This window comes from Terrapene carolina, unplaced genomic scaffold (genome assembly GCF_002925995.2).
Source record: "Terrapene carolina triunguis isolate 2854851 unplaced genomic scaffold, T_m_triunguis-2.0 Scaffold406, whole genome shotgun sequence".
Classification (NCBI taxonomy): Eukaryota; Metazoa; Chordata; order Testudines; family Emydidae; genus Terrapene; species Terrapene triunguis.
Genome location: NW_020664757.1, coordinates 2,611,131 through 2,626,706, shown reverse-complemented (window position 1 = coordinate 2,626,706; position 15,576 = coordinate 2,611,131). Strand labels below are relative to the sequence as shown.

At 41.9% G+C, this 15,576-nt stretch overlaps 1 protein-coding gene across 1 annotated transcript; it reads left to right on the top strand.

Moving 5' to 3' along the window:
• Positions 1-1,052: 1,052 nt before the first annotated feature.
• SRP9 (signal recognition particle 9) lies at positions 1,053-14,760 on the top strand. Its single transcript, XM_024214556.2, has 3 exons — positions 1,053-1,206; positions 9,175-9,243; positions 13,467-14,760. The coding sequence occupies exons 1-3, from the start codon at positions 1,135-1,137 to the stop codon at positions 13,584-13,586; spliced, it is 261 nt and encodes an 86-aa protein (XP_024070324.1). The 5' UTR covers positions 1,053-1,134; the 3' UTR covers positions 13,587-14,760.
• Positions 14,761-15,576: the final 816 nt, after the last annotated feature.

Here is a 15,576-nt window from a genome sequence, read left to right as displayed (position 1 = left end):
CCACATTTTCCCATTTTTCACACAGACTTGCTCCTTCACTATCTTTCTGCAAGGCCTCTCTCCTTTGAGGACATTTTTTTTTTTTTTAATATCATCCCTTCAGGGATTTCCTCCGTTTGCCCCATGTTATCGTTCACCCAGAACAGAACCTACCTTCTTTAAGGCCAGGGTTCAAATCTAAGCCAGAAACCTGAGGCAATGGGCTTTTAAACTGATATAGAGTCCAAAGGCATATGAACCTGCACAGGAGCCCAGTATTAACAACAACAAATGTTTCAAAAGCATCCCCAAAAAAACAAAACAAAACTTGGTCTGTTTCTGTTTTCTGAGCCCTCGGGCTGTAGTCGCTTCACAGTTTCAAGATTTTTTTCTGCAGGAAGGAGGACAGAAAACACAGTTTGATGTGAACTAGAACAGATTCTCACTCAGTCTCCTGACCCTAGCAGCTGGGGCGGCCATAGAGACACCCATTCTGCAAAGCTCCCCAGGAAGGTGCTAGAGTCAGCAGCTGGGAGCCCCAAGGGCAGGGACTCAAAGCCACGCGCCCTGGGCCTGAGCCCCAACCCCGCGGCACACCCGTGCTCTGCCACTCACCCGGGCTGGGGCCCGCAAGAATACAGCAGCTTTGAGGCCGGGCTGAGGGATACAGACCTGAGCCCCCCAGCGGCATTCAGCCTGAGACTAGAACCAACGGCTTCAGGAGCCGCCTTCACGCCTCAGGCTTACAGTTATTATCGGCATAACAGCTCCCGTCCTGATTGGGCGGCGCAGTAGCCAATGAATGCGCTTGCCCCCCTGCCGGCGGCAAGGCGGGAGGGGCTCTTTGGGAGGAGGAGGCTGCCCGGGTAGTTCTGTTCCGCCAGGCCTACAAGTGGCGTTGTGACACGTGAGCCTAGAGCAGCGACTCTCCGCAAGCCGGATAGACCCTCCCCGTTCCCGCACTTCCGCTATCAGCGGAGGGGACCGCTCAATAATGCGCTTTGCGATTGGACAGTCTGTTCTTGCCACCCATTAGAGAGGCGCGATACAGAGCTTCACTCCGCCCCCCCGCGCCATCTTGCTGCGTGTGCGCTAGGGAGGGAGTGCTGAGTTGTGAGAGTGAATCTGAGCCGGCCCGGAGGATCCGTTCCCGCCATGCCGCACTACCAGACCTGGGAGGAGTTCACCCGTGCCGCCGAAAAGCTCTACCTCGCCGATCCCATGAAGGTACGGAGGGCGGGCGCAGAGCGCCTAGGGGGTGGTCCCGGTCCCCTTTAGAGACCGGCTTGTGCGGGCGATGCGCCTGCCTTGCGGGTCCTGGACGAGCGAGCGAGCTCCCCTAGAAGTGGCCGGAGGCTGGGCTGACTGGGAGCCCAGCGATTCCGGAGACACCGGTTCGGGTGACTGCGTGGGGCGCCTCCCCCAGCCAGCCACTTGCTGCGTTCCCGAGCAGAGCAGAGCCCGGGGTCTCCCAACAGAGTTGTCTGCCGCTGGGAAGAGCCTGACTCGCCTCAGGTGGCGTGACAGGAATAGCCCACCCCCGGGGCAGCCTGGCAACCGTGTAGTGTCCATGAGACGTGAATCTGCCCGGGACGCTGATATGCCACGAAGCCATCGATGCAGTCTGCTCTTTGGTCTTCATACTGGTTCTTCTGGTCTTACTTATTCCTCCAAACACACAAACTCTTAAAGCCCTAGATCTGGTGTGTCGGCCACCCTCCCATGAGGTGAGGCGGGATTGGTTCTTTCGATATTGGAGTCGCCGGTCTTGCTTCTGTTGCGCGCAAAGCTTCATAACAATGACTCGCCCCATCTCACTATCTGGAAGGTTTTTTTGTTTCATAATAGTCTTAATGCGCTTGTGTCATAACTATAAAGGGAAGGGTAACAGCTCTCTGTGTACAGAGACTCCAAATCCTTTTACCTGTAAAGGGTTAAGAGGCTCGGGTAACCTGGCTGACACCTGACCCGAAGGACCAATAAGGGGGCAAGATACTTTAAAATCTTGGGGGGGGAAAGGCTTTTGTGTGTGCTCTTTGTTTTAAGGGGTGGTTCACTCTTGGGACTGAGAGGGACCAGACATCAATCCAGGTTCTCCCCATCTTTCTAAACAAGTCTCTCCTATTTCAAACTTGTAAGTAAAAAGACAGGCAAGGCGTCTTAGATTTACTTTGTTTTCTCAACTTGTAAATGTACCTTTTTACCAGAGTGTTTATCTTTGTTTTGCTGTACTTTGAACCTAAGACAGAGGGGGGTCCTCTGAGCTCTTTAAGTTTGATTACCCTGTAAAGTTATTTTCCATACTGATTTTACAGAGATGATTTTTACCTTTTTCTTTAATTAAAAGCCTTCTTTTTTAAGAACCAGATTGATTTCTCCTTGTTTTAAGATCCAAGGGGGTTTGGATCTGTATTCACCAGGAGTTGGTGAAAGGAGGGTGGGAGGAAGGAGGGGGGATGGTTAATTTCTCCTTGTTTTAAGATCCAAGGGGGTTTGGATCTGTGTTCACCAGGGAATTGGTGAAAGGTTTCTCAAGGCTTCCCAGGGAGGGAATTCTTGTGATGGTGGCAGCGGACCAAAGCTAAGCTGGTAGATAAGCTTAGAAGTTTTCATGCAGGCCCCTACATTTGTACCCTAAGGTTCAAAGTGGGGATACAGCCTTGACAGCTTGTCTTAGGGCTGGTCTACACTTACCCCCCAAATCGAAGTAAGGTACGCAAATTCAGCTACGTGAATAACGTAGCTGAATTCGACATACCTTACTTCGACCTTACCGCGGTTCAGACGCGGTCCACACGCGGCAGGCAGGCTCCCCGTCGACTTCGCGGTACTCCTCTCGCTGAGCTGGAGTACCGCAGTCGACGGGGATCACTTCCTGGTTCGATTTATCGCGTCCAGACCAGACGCGATAAATCGAACTCGGAACTTCGATCCGCAGCCGTCGAACTAACCGGTAAGTGTAGACTAGCCCTTAGTTTTACTCCATTACTTCTAGTTATACTACCTTAGACTGAACACTGAGAAGGGAGAAATTATTTGTACTTTCAAATACTCCTGAATGATTATCATGAGCACCTTACACCCATATCCTTATGGGGCTGTTCATAGGCAGACCTCATCGACTAAAGTGGGGATCCATGTCGGCCCAATGGGCTGCCTATATGGAAAATATGGGCATTAATGATCACTCAGTCAAGCTGTATGTATTTAGCTCTTAGTCTTTCAATATTGTGACATATATCCTAATATTCAGAGAATTTTATCTTAAAGCAAAATCTAATTTTGTAACAAACTGTTAAATGAAATGGTAAAGAATTATTTATTAACTAAAACTTACTCTAATAAACCTTTTTATTGTAGCAACACATCATTTAATCCATCTGATGCCAAAATGGGTCATATAGCACGCTTGGCCCTCTTAAATGTTGTAGCTGTAGTCATATTTGATGTTTTGGTAACTGGTCTGATAGCTGTATTTGAACATAGCATGTTCAGGATCAGTGCCACACTATTTATGTGTTAAAGCTTTAAATACAGAATGTATGTATTGTTACTTTTGTTAGAAGCTTTGGTGAATTTCAATATGGTAGCTCCATATTGGGGGAGGGATAGCTCAGTGGTTTGAGCATTGGCCTGCTAAACCCAGGGTTGTGAGTTCAATCCTTGAGGGGGCCACTTAGGGATCGGGGGCAAAATCAGTACTTGGTCCTGCTAGTGAAGGCAGAGGGCTGGACTCAATGTCCCTTCCAGTTCTAGGAGATAGGATATCTCCATTAATTAATTTATTTATCTTTTGGCCCGTTTGTTCCTTCACAGTAATGCAGAGGCAACTTCTTCAGGAAAATGAAGTGACTTCAGGAAGGATTACTAAACTCAACAGTTTCCTAGTCAGTACCTGCTGTTAGAATAGTGTGGGTCTCCCAAAAGTAATTATTGGAATAATTCCTTCTAGTGATATATTGCTCACTACACCTTGAGCAGGGTTGAGAATCTTTCTCTAATTCTTGAACAGAGAAATTAATGTTGAGGTCCAATATCTCTGTATATCTGCTTTTTTGCATTTTAAATCTGGCATTAATACTTCAAAAAGGAAATGGTTACATTAAATGTCTTGCTATTGCCTTCTAGGAATAGGATGTTTTTATTTTCTTGAGATAAGGTTGATATTATTGCAATAAAGTAGCAAAGTTTTTTTTAATAACAGCTGTTGTATAGGCAAGTCCTGTGCAATACTATAACCAGTTAAATAGCTCCATTTTTCCATTGAAGTAATGTTCATTTTTAGATTGGCTGCATTACATCAAATCCAATCCATTTCATTGTCTGTCACATGACAATGACAATGACACTGCACCAGCCTCAAATGGAGTTTTGAATAGGTGATTGTGGAGCAGAGTGGAATCTATGTACTGTTACTACTGTTTGTTTATAAGGAAAGTGTTTCTCCATTTGGGTCACATGGAAATCTTAGTGGGAATGTCCACCTACAGTGACACCATAACTGACAAAATGCAGCATTAACCGTTTTAACATTGACTGACAATGTCAGTCTGACCAGAGTTTGGCTGGTGACTGTTATGTTTGATCTAGTGTGCCCCAAGAATCCAGTGTGCAGTGCTTTTTCTGCCATTGCCCTTGTACTTGCTAATTTAGAGCTTGGAAAAATTTACTTGAAACCTGTGAGCCAGAGTGAACAATACATACGCTGCCTTGCTCCTGTAGCTGTGGCCTCCAAAGCCACAAACCCTGATGTGTATATTACAACTTGTTAAATATATGTTGCAAATTAAATGTAACTGCCCTTGCTTTTGTCATACTTTGACATCATTCCAAGCTTTTTTCCTTGTTGTTCCTTTTATTGTTTGTCATTTTTGCTCTTCCTGATCTTTTCCTATATTGTGTTCTCCCTTCCCCATATTTTCTCCCTTCTTCTGTCACATCTTTCTCTTTCCTTGTATATACATGCACCACAGTACTCTTCCACTCATCCAGACAATACATTTGTCCCTATCCCTAAACACCTGGATTGTAATTTTGCTGGACACCAGTCTGGAGGACTAAAGCCTAGTTATATCCTGGTGACAATGAGGTTGGGGAGGAAAAGAGCTACTGTCCAGGAACAGTGCTCAAGTGAAACTAAATTCCAGCACTACTTCTCCTCTCTTCCTCTCCCCCCCCGCCCAGCAGGAGTTCAATAAATCTACTACACCCCCCTCTCTGGCCAAACCTGTTTGGGTTGCTGGAAAGGAACATTCTTCTGAGGCTTTTTCCTCTGCACTCCCATCCCCTCCAGAGCGGTGTTTCACTGTGAAAGTGAGATATCCTATCTCCTAGAACTGGAAGGGACCTTGAAAGGTCATCGAGTCCAGCCCCCTGCCTTCACTAGCAGGACCAAGTACTGATTTTGCCCCAGATGGCCCACTCAAGGATTGAACTCAACCCTGGGTTTAGCAGGCCAATGCTCAAACCACTGAGCTATCCCTCCCCCCCAGTGGGTAGGGTCCGTCCTACTCTACCCCTTCCTCAAGCTCTTTGCTTATGTAGTGGAGGCATTATCTCTATCTTACCTGTTTCCTCAGTTTTTTAGCTCCCGGGGCAGGTCAGCCCCCACTTTGCTTCTTGTCAAGTTTCTGCTTGACTACTCCCCCAGTGTCTGCCTCTGCTCAGCTTTGCTGAGCTACAGCAGTATGAAATTGACCTGATACTTGTCAGTTTAACTGTTTCCCAAAGAGTTCTGAATAGGAATTCCAAAGGTGGTCAGCCTTAGCTTTCCCAAGGCAGCAGAGTGAAACTAGGAGCAACATGAGGGGTATTGGAACTATTCTCTGCAGACACAGGAAAATAGCATTGCATTGTCTTACATTTAGTTATAATTTGGAAGGTTATCTAGAACTATAAGAATTAGAAATATAATTCTTTTAAATTCTGTAGAAGTTGATGGCACTTGCCAGGAAAGCTTCCTACTTGTTATGGATGAGTGGATTTTTCAAGGTCTATGTTAATATTCTTTGAGGGGGGAGTTCAATGGCAGGGAGGAAAGAAAGGAGTTAAAAAAAAAAATCTTTTATGCTAATTGGTAACTGATACATTAAAGCATAATTCTTTTCAGTAAGCAGGCATTTAAGATTTGATTTGGCAAATGCTGAAAGTGGTTTGTGGGAAACATTTCAAAAGTTATTATAGTGACCTATATATGCAAAGAGATGGCAACTTATTTAAATATGTTGTGCATTTGCTTACTTGGCAGCATGGCTGTGTTGTAAAATAGAAATTCAGTCCGATGGAGAATATGTTCGAGGGTTGGCTGGGATTAAATATTTTTGTCTTGTGGGTATACTAAGGCCCGTATAGCTCCAGTTTATTAGATTCCTTCTCTTGAAAAGAAAAGGAGGATAGTAATTGCTAGGTTCCATTATATGCAAATGTCGTCTTGCATAATATTGCATACTGGGTTAAACCTGTTTAAAGGATATCTTCATAAACAAGAAACTAACTGCTTTAGGTACTTGGATTATACCCTTATTTTCCAAAATTTCTTCAGGAATTATCTTGTGCCAGAACAAATAATTATCTGGTTTTTAAGATTATTTCAATGTTGATAGTCAGGATTTACAAAACTTACTGGACCCCTACCGGCCAGAGGCTGATGTGGAAGCTCATGGTGGAGGAGAGCCAGTAAGGTGCTGGTAAAAATCTGTTTATACTAGTACTTTTGAAGGAGAGCGTGCTGGGGTTCTTCTGAGATGCTGTTCCTGAACCTTGCTCAGGAGTCTTTCTGTCACTGACTAGTAAGTGTCTGATAGGTAGTTGAAAATAAACTTTCCTACCCACACAGCTGTCCTTTTGGCTTCTGGAAAGAAGCAGTTATCTTCTCCCATATATCCCAGAACCACCTGACTTCTTCAAGGATGGGGAGTTTTCACTGCTTTGCTATGTGGGGGGAGTCCTCCTTTGGCTGTTCTAATAATCTCTGCTATTCTATCCCTCCATCTCATCTAAGTAATCACATGGGACACATCACTGTAGTATCAGAGTGCTTCAAAAGTATTTAGAAATTAAAAATAGGAATGTAGCTGTCATAGTTGAGGGAGAGGCAATCTCTTGAGTAACTAAGGCCAGTCCTGTGAGGAGGAACTAAGACGACAGGGACCTTGAACTGCTTTTTGTATTTAATGGAGTGCCATTGCAGAGAGTGAAGCACCAGGGTTGCATGTTGTTAATGACCAGATTGCTGTGTCCTGTACCATGGAACTTTTTCAAGGTGTATATGGCTTCATTTCTAGAAATGAGTTGAAATCAAACTTGGAGGTCACAAGTGCATGGATCACCATGGCCAGTTCTGCATTCAATAGGATGGAGTACAGTCTTCTGGCCAGATGTAGATGGAAGTGGACTTCTTTTGTCAAAATGGATTTAGGGTATTGAATACATTGAGGAATCCAAAAAGATCCAAGGCTGCAGACAGACTTAATCAGAGGGCAGATGCCCTCAATAGCTGGAGATATCATAGAGAAGGCAATTTCTTCAAAGTGCTTCCCTCTTTTCCAAGAAGCAGCAGGGTGAAATTTAAGAATTCTTTCTGGTTTCATTGCTGTCTATAGGGTTCTGATTTTAGCAGATTTGAAACGGATAGCCTTATCAGTTTCTGCTCGGGAAAACTATTAACAGCAGAGGCATTGGAATAATCTGCCCACAGACTCTCAAACTCAAATAACTTCATTGGTTGGTATTTGAAAGGATTTCTTTACCACAGTGGCTAAAACCTTTTTAATATTAAGGTTTAGATACTGCAGAAATGAATAGCACAATGGTGAGCTGACCCCTTCCACATTTACCACAGCCAGTAGCAAAAGTGAATTTTTCAAGTCATTCCAATGTGAAAATAACTCTGAAAAGTTGAGTGGAACATTTTAAGTTAAGCATAGATTTCTTTAGTATATGTCCCCACTAACATGGCAGTGGGGAGAGAAGGGATGTCTCAACAGTTTTAATTGGTCTCCTATAAAATTATTTCCCCTTTGTGAAGTCGTCCTTGTTCCCTGAAGATATCACTAAGTGTATTGCAGATGCCATGGATTATTTGGCTTGCAACAAGGACCATTTGATCTTAAAACTGTTGCAGAAAGTAGTTGACCATACCAGTTTCTTATTACACTACCTATCTAGTCTTCTTGACCTCAGGCCTCTTGGAGACCTCAGAGTGGGGGAGCCTGGCAGCTTTCCTTGTATGTTAGTGACAAGGTTTGAGACAAATCCTGACTTAGGGTAAAAAATTCTTCTTAAGCATGTGATGATCTTAGCATTTCTGGTCCCTTTTCTGAGCCAGTCCCATAATGATCTCCATCCCACAAACCAAATGGGTAACTGGGTAATTCCCAGTTGTAATTAATCCTCCCCCCATCCTACCTATATCTCTTGGGGAATATCTGCACAGCAAAAAAACAAAACAAAAAAAGCCCTGTGGCTAGCCTGTGCCAGCTGGCTCTGGCTGCAGGGCTGTTTCCTTGTTGTGTAGGCTTCTGGGCTTGGGCTGGAGCCTGGGCTCTAGGATCCTGCGGGATGGGATCGTCCCGTAGCCCAGAAGTCTACACAGCAATGAAACAGCCTGAGCTGGCTGGCACAGACTAGCCACATATTTTTCTTTGCTGTGTAGATGTATCCTTGGTATCAAACTTGTAACATTCCTTTCCCCCATAGCCTCTCTTATACCAGACCCAAAGCAGTCCCTGACTCCATGTTGGACACCTGGGGAGTGGTGGTGTATATAAAAAATTATTTCCCCCCAATCTGATTTGGATATAACCATGCTGATATTCTAACAATAGAACCTCAGTTATGAACACCAAAGTTATGAACTAACCCCTCAACCATGCAAATAAAAAGCAAGTACAGTACTGTGTTAAACATAATCTACTAAAAAAAAAGGGGGGGTGGGAGAAGCAGCAGGTGAGCAAACCCCACTTGTTGTTGAAATGAAAACTTTCCTGAGCATTGAGGAATCAAACAATAAACATTTTGGTAATATGTGGGTGCTAAGTGAAATGGATCATGAATTGACAAGTAGTTTCCTTGACCAAACTGAATGAAATGTAAAATAACACTTTTTTAAATATTAAGTTGGTCTATGCTAGAAAATCTTTGTGTGATGTGAAAACCTTGTCTATCAGTAATTCCTAAAATGTTTTCTCATTTCAGGTGCGTGTGGTTCTTAAATACCGACACTGTGATGGGAATCTGTGTATCAAAGTAACAGATGATGTAGTTGTAAGTAAAGAATGTTGACTGTAGAGCTTGATTCTACAAGCTTGCATTTTAAGACAGTCTATCATTTAATTTGATGAGAGTAAAAATTGCTATTGAGAACTTCATATACAGATGGTTCTGTAAGCTAACTTTCTCAAACCACCAAGCTTCTTGTACTCAGAGTGTGTGTTTGAGAGCCTCTGATGCTAGCTTGGTACCCCATTCTGCACCCATTGAGTCTGAGACAAAGTTCCTAATGATTTCAAAGGGCATAAGATTGGGCCCTTATTTAACTTTAAGGGAACTTACTGGGTTTCTTTTGAGGGATATAACTGAAAATGCTGCTGTTCTTATTTTGCTTGTATAAAAGTCTTGCAGTTAAAGGTAACTCCTTTCTTTTTTTTTCTCATTACCACACAAACTAAAGAACCTCTACCAGAGAGAGGGGAAATGAATAAGGTTAGGTCTACACTAGAAAAGGTTTGCTGGTATAGCTATTCTGGCAAACCCTCATACAGCTTAAACCACCATAAAAGGGCTTTTGGCAGTATAACTTACACTGGTTTGTGTAAAATAAGCTTTACTGGCAAAAGCGCTTTTATGGTATTATAACTCCATCTGCACTAGGGCTTTTGCCAGCATAGAAATGTTGTCCACCCCTCCAAAAAAAAAGACCCCACACCCCTTCCGGATGTTATATTGGCAAAAATTTCTAGTATTGAACTGTCCTGAAAGTCTAAAACTTTTAAATATTTAATGTACACGTTTGTTTGTTTGTTTGTTTGGCATAAAATGTAAATAAGGTAGACTTTCAGAGGAGTATGTTTTATAATACAATAAAAAACCTCACAGAAGTGAGGAAAAGACAAACTTCAAACAGCAAACAAACACAAAATTCTAGACATGGAGCCTCTCACCCAGCCCCACCCCCAGAAGCTTGGAGAAATTATCCAGGTATCTGGCTACTCCACTTTTCATAGGGGTCTCCATGAATGCAGTATTGCCAACTCTCATAATTTTATCATGACTCTTGTGATTTCTTTGGGTGTTTAACTTGTCTGAAAACATAATGAAAGGCTGCCAACTCACAAAATTTCCCTTACTCAAAGTGGCCCCATCTCCTGCTACTGTCAATGGGGCTGAAGCTAGCAAGATAGACAGTAGGGAAATGGCAGCCCATCTGCATGTGGAAAAGCTGCCGTTAATAAAGCTGGCTGCCATTTCCCACTGTTTTCAGTTAAACTACAGCTATGCCTACAGGTAAAATGGCTGTCACTCTGGTTTAGGGGCTAGACAGGACACAGGGATTGAGGAGCAGCAGACACACTAAAAGGTGGATGGAAAGATTGAGGGGCAGTAGGAGCTGGACTCAAGAGTTGCAGGGGATATTACGGAGGTCTGGAGCAATGGGAGGCAGGGGAGAAGTTGGGGGTAGGAAGTGTTGTCCAGTCTTAGGCTGTTCTCTAAGGAGGGGTCAATAGTTCTTTCAAATTTAAGCCTACTTCTGTTACCCGAATGTCCTGAATAACCCCAATATATCAGACTGAATTCAAAAGTTGATGTTAACCTGCATCTTTTGTGACCATACCATATGACCAGCTATATGTTCAGTGGCATCTCTTGGGAGTATTTCTCACATTTTTGTAACCTTTCCTCCCCTGAATTAGAATACAGCAGGGTTTTTTTAAAAGGCTGTAGTATTTAGTGTCTCCTCTAGCTGACTTCTGTCCAAACACACTGGAGGGATGTTTAGGAAAGGAAGGGTAGGAGCAAGAGGAAAGGGCAACACACAGAACAATAAAGAAGGGAGAACAGGACATGTGTAACAGTCCAATAGTACATATTGCTAGTAGTTTACCTTTTAAGATACTGTTTCTTCAGGGATGAGGCAAACTAAATCCACTTAGTCTGTGCAGATTCTTCCTAGAAGAGTTGGTCCATGTCAGAGTCCAGACTGTGGAGGAGAAATAGTCAGGCATTTGTAGATGGCTAATTACAGTACAAGGGATGGGCTCTGAAGGCCAGAGGGATGTTGAATTAGGGGCATTGTTAATTGAAAAGACAGATTTGTTAGGAGAAATCCCACAAAATAGGAAATTTGGGGTAAGTGGAATCCTGAGCTTACATGCATTTAAAACAGCCCCTTTTTACGCTCATCTGCTTGTGTAACCAAGTCAGTGTAGTCAACTTTACTGACAAAGGCAAGTTTTACTGCTGTTGGCTCTGCAGAGGCAGTATACCTGTGGAAAGACTGAACTAGGTTCTGTACTGCATGCCTCAGTTTAAAGAAGTTTTAATGTGAACTTAATGTGGGTAAAGCTGCTGTATTGACAGCCCTGGAGACTGAAGCTTTCTATTTTTATTCCTTTGCTAAATCAATCTGGACAGCTGGGTTGTTGCTGTATTCATGCTATACAGGCAGAGGGAACTAATCATTCTTGACAGAAATGTTGGCTGTATTCCAAGTCACCTGCTGTTTCAGCTGGTATCCCCAAATCCATGAGCTGCCTCTTAGGCAAACAAAAGCATTTGTGGCCTCCAGCTGCAGTAAATTTAAAATTCCAGTTTGCCATGTATCAGTACTAGTGTCTAGTATGTAATCATGATGATCAGACAGTGGCATCCTACTTCTGTCCTTAATGTGCAATGGGGAGGGAAAACCTCACATGAAGAGAACTTCTCCTTATCTTAATCAACAAAGTGGTTCTCTGATCCTTCAAGACTTATCAGGAGGTATTTCCCTATAGAGCATAGAGACAATGCACTAACTCCAAAGACACAAAATCTTAACTTTTATTCACTTCTAAGCAATGCTTAATCTAGCACTGCTAGTGACAAAATAAGTATATCCCTAAAAGTATGAAGATCTAAGCTGGGGAAACCCAAGGAAAGAATAATTTCAGGTTCAAAAAATCTGCTTTGGTGATTACAGAATACAACAGGGAAGAATCTGTTTCATGTGTTAACACAATAATTTCTTCCATCACAGGGCAGCTTTTGGCCTGCTGCTGAGATTTTTTTGTTTGTTTTTTATTGAGAACTCCTCTCATTATGAAAAGAGACCTTAGCCTTTGCAGGAAAATTTAGGCAAAAGAGAATCCATATAAACCCCCTTTAGTTTTAAAATACACCATTTCTCTGTATCAAACCTCAGTCTTTTGTATCCTGCTTAAATTTTTCATTGAACAATTAGACTGTAGTTCAAGGGTTTTTGTGCTAACCAACTGGTCTGTGCTTCTTTGTAGAAGATACTTGAAAGCACAGTAGTGCTTGTATAATCATAAGACAAGTTACTGAGGGAAGAAAGCTCGTTAAACTTTATCTGACCGCTAGAATATTCACACTTCAAATAGAATGTAAACCTGTATAGTACATTGCTAAAGGGGAAAGACAAAACTATTAATCTGAGTTTTGAGTGGATGTAAACTACAACCGTTTAACATTTCCAGAATCAAAGGGGTAGCCGTGTTAGTCTGCATCTGTAAAAGAAGCAAAGAGTCCTGTGGCACCTTATAGACTAACAGACGTATTGGAGCATGAGCTTTCGTGGGTGAATGCCCACTTCTTCGGATGCATGCACCACCCACGAAAGCTCATGCTCCAATACGTCTGTTAGTCTATAAGGTGCCACAGGACTCTTTTTGCTTTTATTATCCAGAATGTTACACATGGTGCTCTAAGGAATGTCAATATTAAAAATGTTTAGTAGGCATATATTTAATTTATTCCAGATTGTTTTCTTTTAGTGTTACACGGATTATATCTTTAGAATTTTATCTGTATACAACATTGAATACAATGTACTGTATTCAATGCTAGCCTTATGGCACCCAAGATTTTGCAAGTTACAATGAGGCTTTATAACAGTGGAGTTCTAAGTGCAAACTGTATGCTCGGTAACTTTCCAAACAGAAAGCAGTCCCTGGCATTAAGAGTTTGCAGTGTTAACACAGACACATTATATGGGGGACCCAAAGGGAAATTGATTGATTTTATTTTATATATAATATAAAAAAATTGAGTAAATTGTTGTAATAAGAGTTGGAAGTTTAAGGGTAGCTTTATATTGCCTCTTCAAGTGTGGGACACAGTACAGATGGCACTGATCAGAGTCCTTGAAGTCTTTCACTTTGTAGTGTAAGCTTTCTGGTGTCAGAAATATGTGAAATTAATATTGAAACTATAAATCACAGATTTAAATAGCTTGAAATAAAACCTGACATTCAGTAACTTTCTTTTGACAGTGTCTGCTATATAGAACAGACCAGGCTCAAGATGTAAAGAAGATTGAGAAATTCCACAGTCAGCTAATGCGACTCATGGTAGCTAAGGAATCCCGCAGTGCTGCCATGGAAACAGACTGAATTGCTGAAAATAAAATGAAAGCTCCAGTCATATTTCATGGGAAGAAAATATCACTTGGATTTGAGCAAACATTGGGACAGGAGACGTTTTATGTAACGAAGTGGACTATGAAAAGTCTGAAGCATTTTTTCCCCTGCCCTAGACGCCACTTCAGATAACTAGGAAAATAAATGCTTTCAGTTGAAAGCCTCTATTTATTTTTGAAAATTAAGCAAGAAAAATATATCCTCCATGGAAAACATTCTTACAAGTCTTGCTTAACATACTTTAACCTGTAAATATTTTCTTTTGTAAATCTATAGTACTCTAATTTGAAAGTGAAAGGAAACAAGTGTATCCCTCTGGAAATTGAGAGCATGTCTTCATGTAGATTAAATTGATCTTATTTGCATTCATATACCTGTGCTGGTGTATTTTCACAAATGAAAAAATATATATTAATCTGACCAACTAATACTATAACACTAAAACTGGATCTAATAACCCTATTCATCTAATGACATGTTATAACAGAATTTAGAAATAGAACAGACATCTTTTAAATTAAAATTGCCAAAAATTGTGTGTAATACTGTGCAACTGGCAAGTTATTCTGTAAAAGGTTTCTAGCTTTTAATATTATGGCCACAAGCTGTATAACACTTCTAAAAGCCTGTGCATAATAGTTCCACAGAACACGTTCTAGATTGCTGGTTCAAATACAAAGTTGTCATTGATCAGGTCATCACCATCTGAAAACTGTTCAGTAGCCTATGTGAAGTTGGAAGGTCCCAATCCAGTTATCAGGCAGTGTTCATATAAAAAGAATCAAGGTCATATTTAGAAGTAATTGGCAGAGAGGCTGAACTTCCCTCTGGCTGGTAGAGGTTTGACTTCCAGGGCAGAGTTGAGGCATGCTAGAAAGGGCACTGTGGAAGCTTGCACATGTAATGCCCAGGGTGTGACCTGTTCTGTGGATAAATTATTTCAGTGTCCAAGTCTTAGTAACTCGCCAATGTTACATTCACTTTAATTATAAAAAAAAAAAAGTAGACTGTAACAACTTGCATTCACAAATGCTAACATGTTTACCAAACTTGTACCTTAAACATCAAAGCAAAAGAATGTAGTCCAGTGGTTCTCAAACTTTTGTACTGGTGACCCCTTTCACATAGCAAGCCTCTGAGTGCGACACCCCCCCCCCCCAAATTAAAAACACTTTTAAATATATTTAACACCATTATAAATGCTGGAGGCAAAGCAGGGTTTGGGGTGGAGGCTGACAGCTCGCGACCCCCTGAGGGGTCCCGACCCACAGTTTGAGAACCCCTGATGTAGTCAGTCTTGACACGCATGTGGCTTAGGAAGCAATGCTTCTTATTGCTACCTTTGTTTAATGGTAGAGGACTCTGTTTACTCTTCTCTTGAAGGATTCCTGCTTGAAGACGCAAATGTTGGAGTTGGACACTTGCTTTGAATAATACTGTGTACTGTTGTGAACTGAACTCCATTTTGTTAAATGCCAAGCTGACTTCCTGTATGTAACCATGCTACTGCTGTAACTGAGTTTTCTCCTGCGCTAATATTTTGGCCAACTCCAAACCTTTAAAAGAAAAGAGCCTCGCAAACTGAGTGTAAATGCTGTACTTAAATACTAGTTACCTGCTGTATTTTTTTTAATAGAAACAATTGGGTTCTCAAACTTAACTGGTAATGCTGCTACTTAGAAGAAATGGAATTCCCAGTTTTTTGCCGAAGGTTTCATAAATACCCACAAAATTAGTTTATTCCATTAAATTATTCTTTCAGTAGAATATATGTTGCATATTATTGGAAGATATTTTAGCATGGTGAACTGTCGTTTGCCATGTTGAGTTCTGGCCTGTAAGGTTTGACGTCAGCAAAATACATTCAAACCAAGACAAAGGTTCTAATGAAGTCTTATTGCTTAGATATTTTGTCATGTCAACAAGACTTTGTGAATTTGTTTTTGTGTTGTCTTCTTCCCCC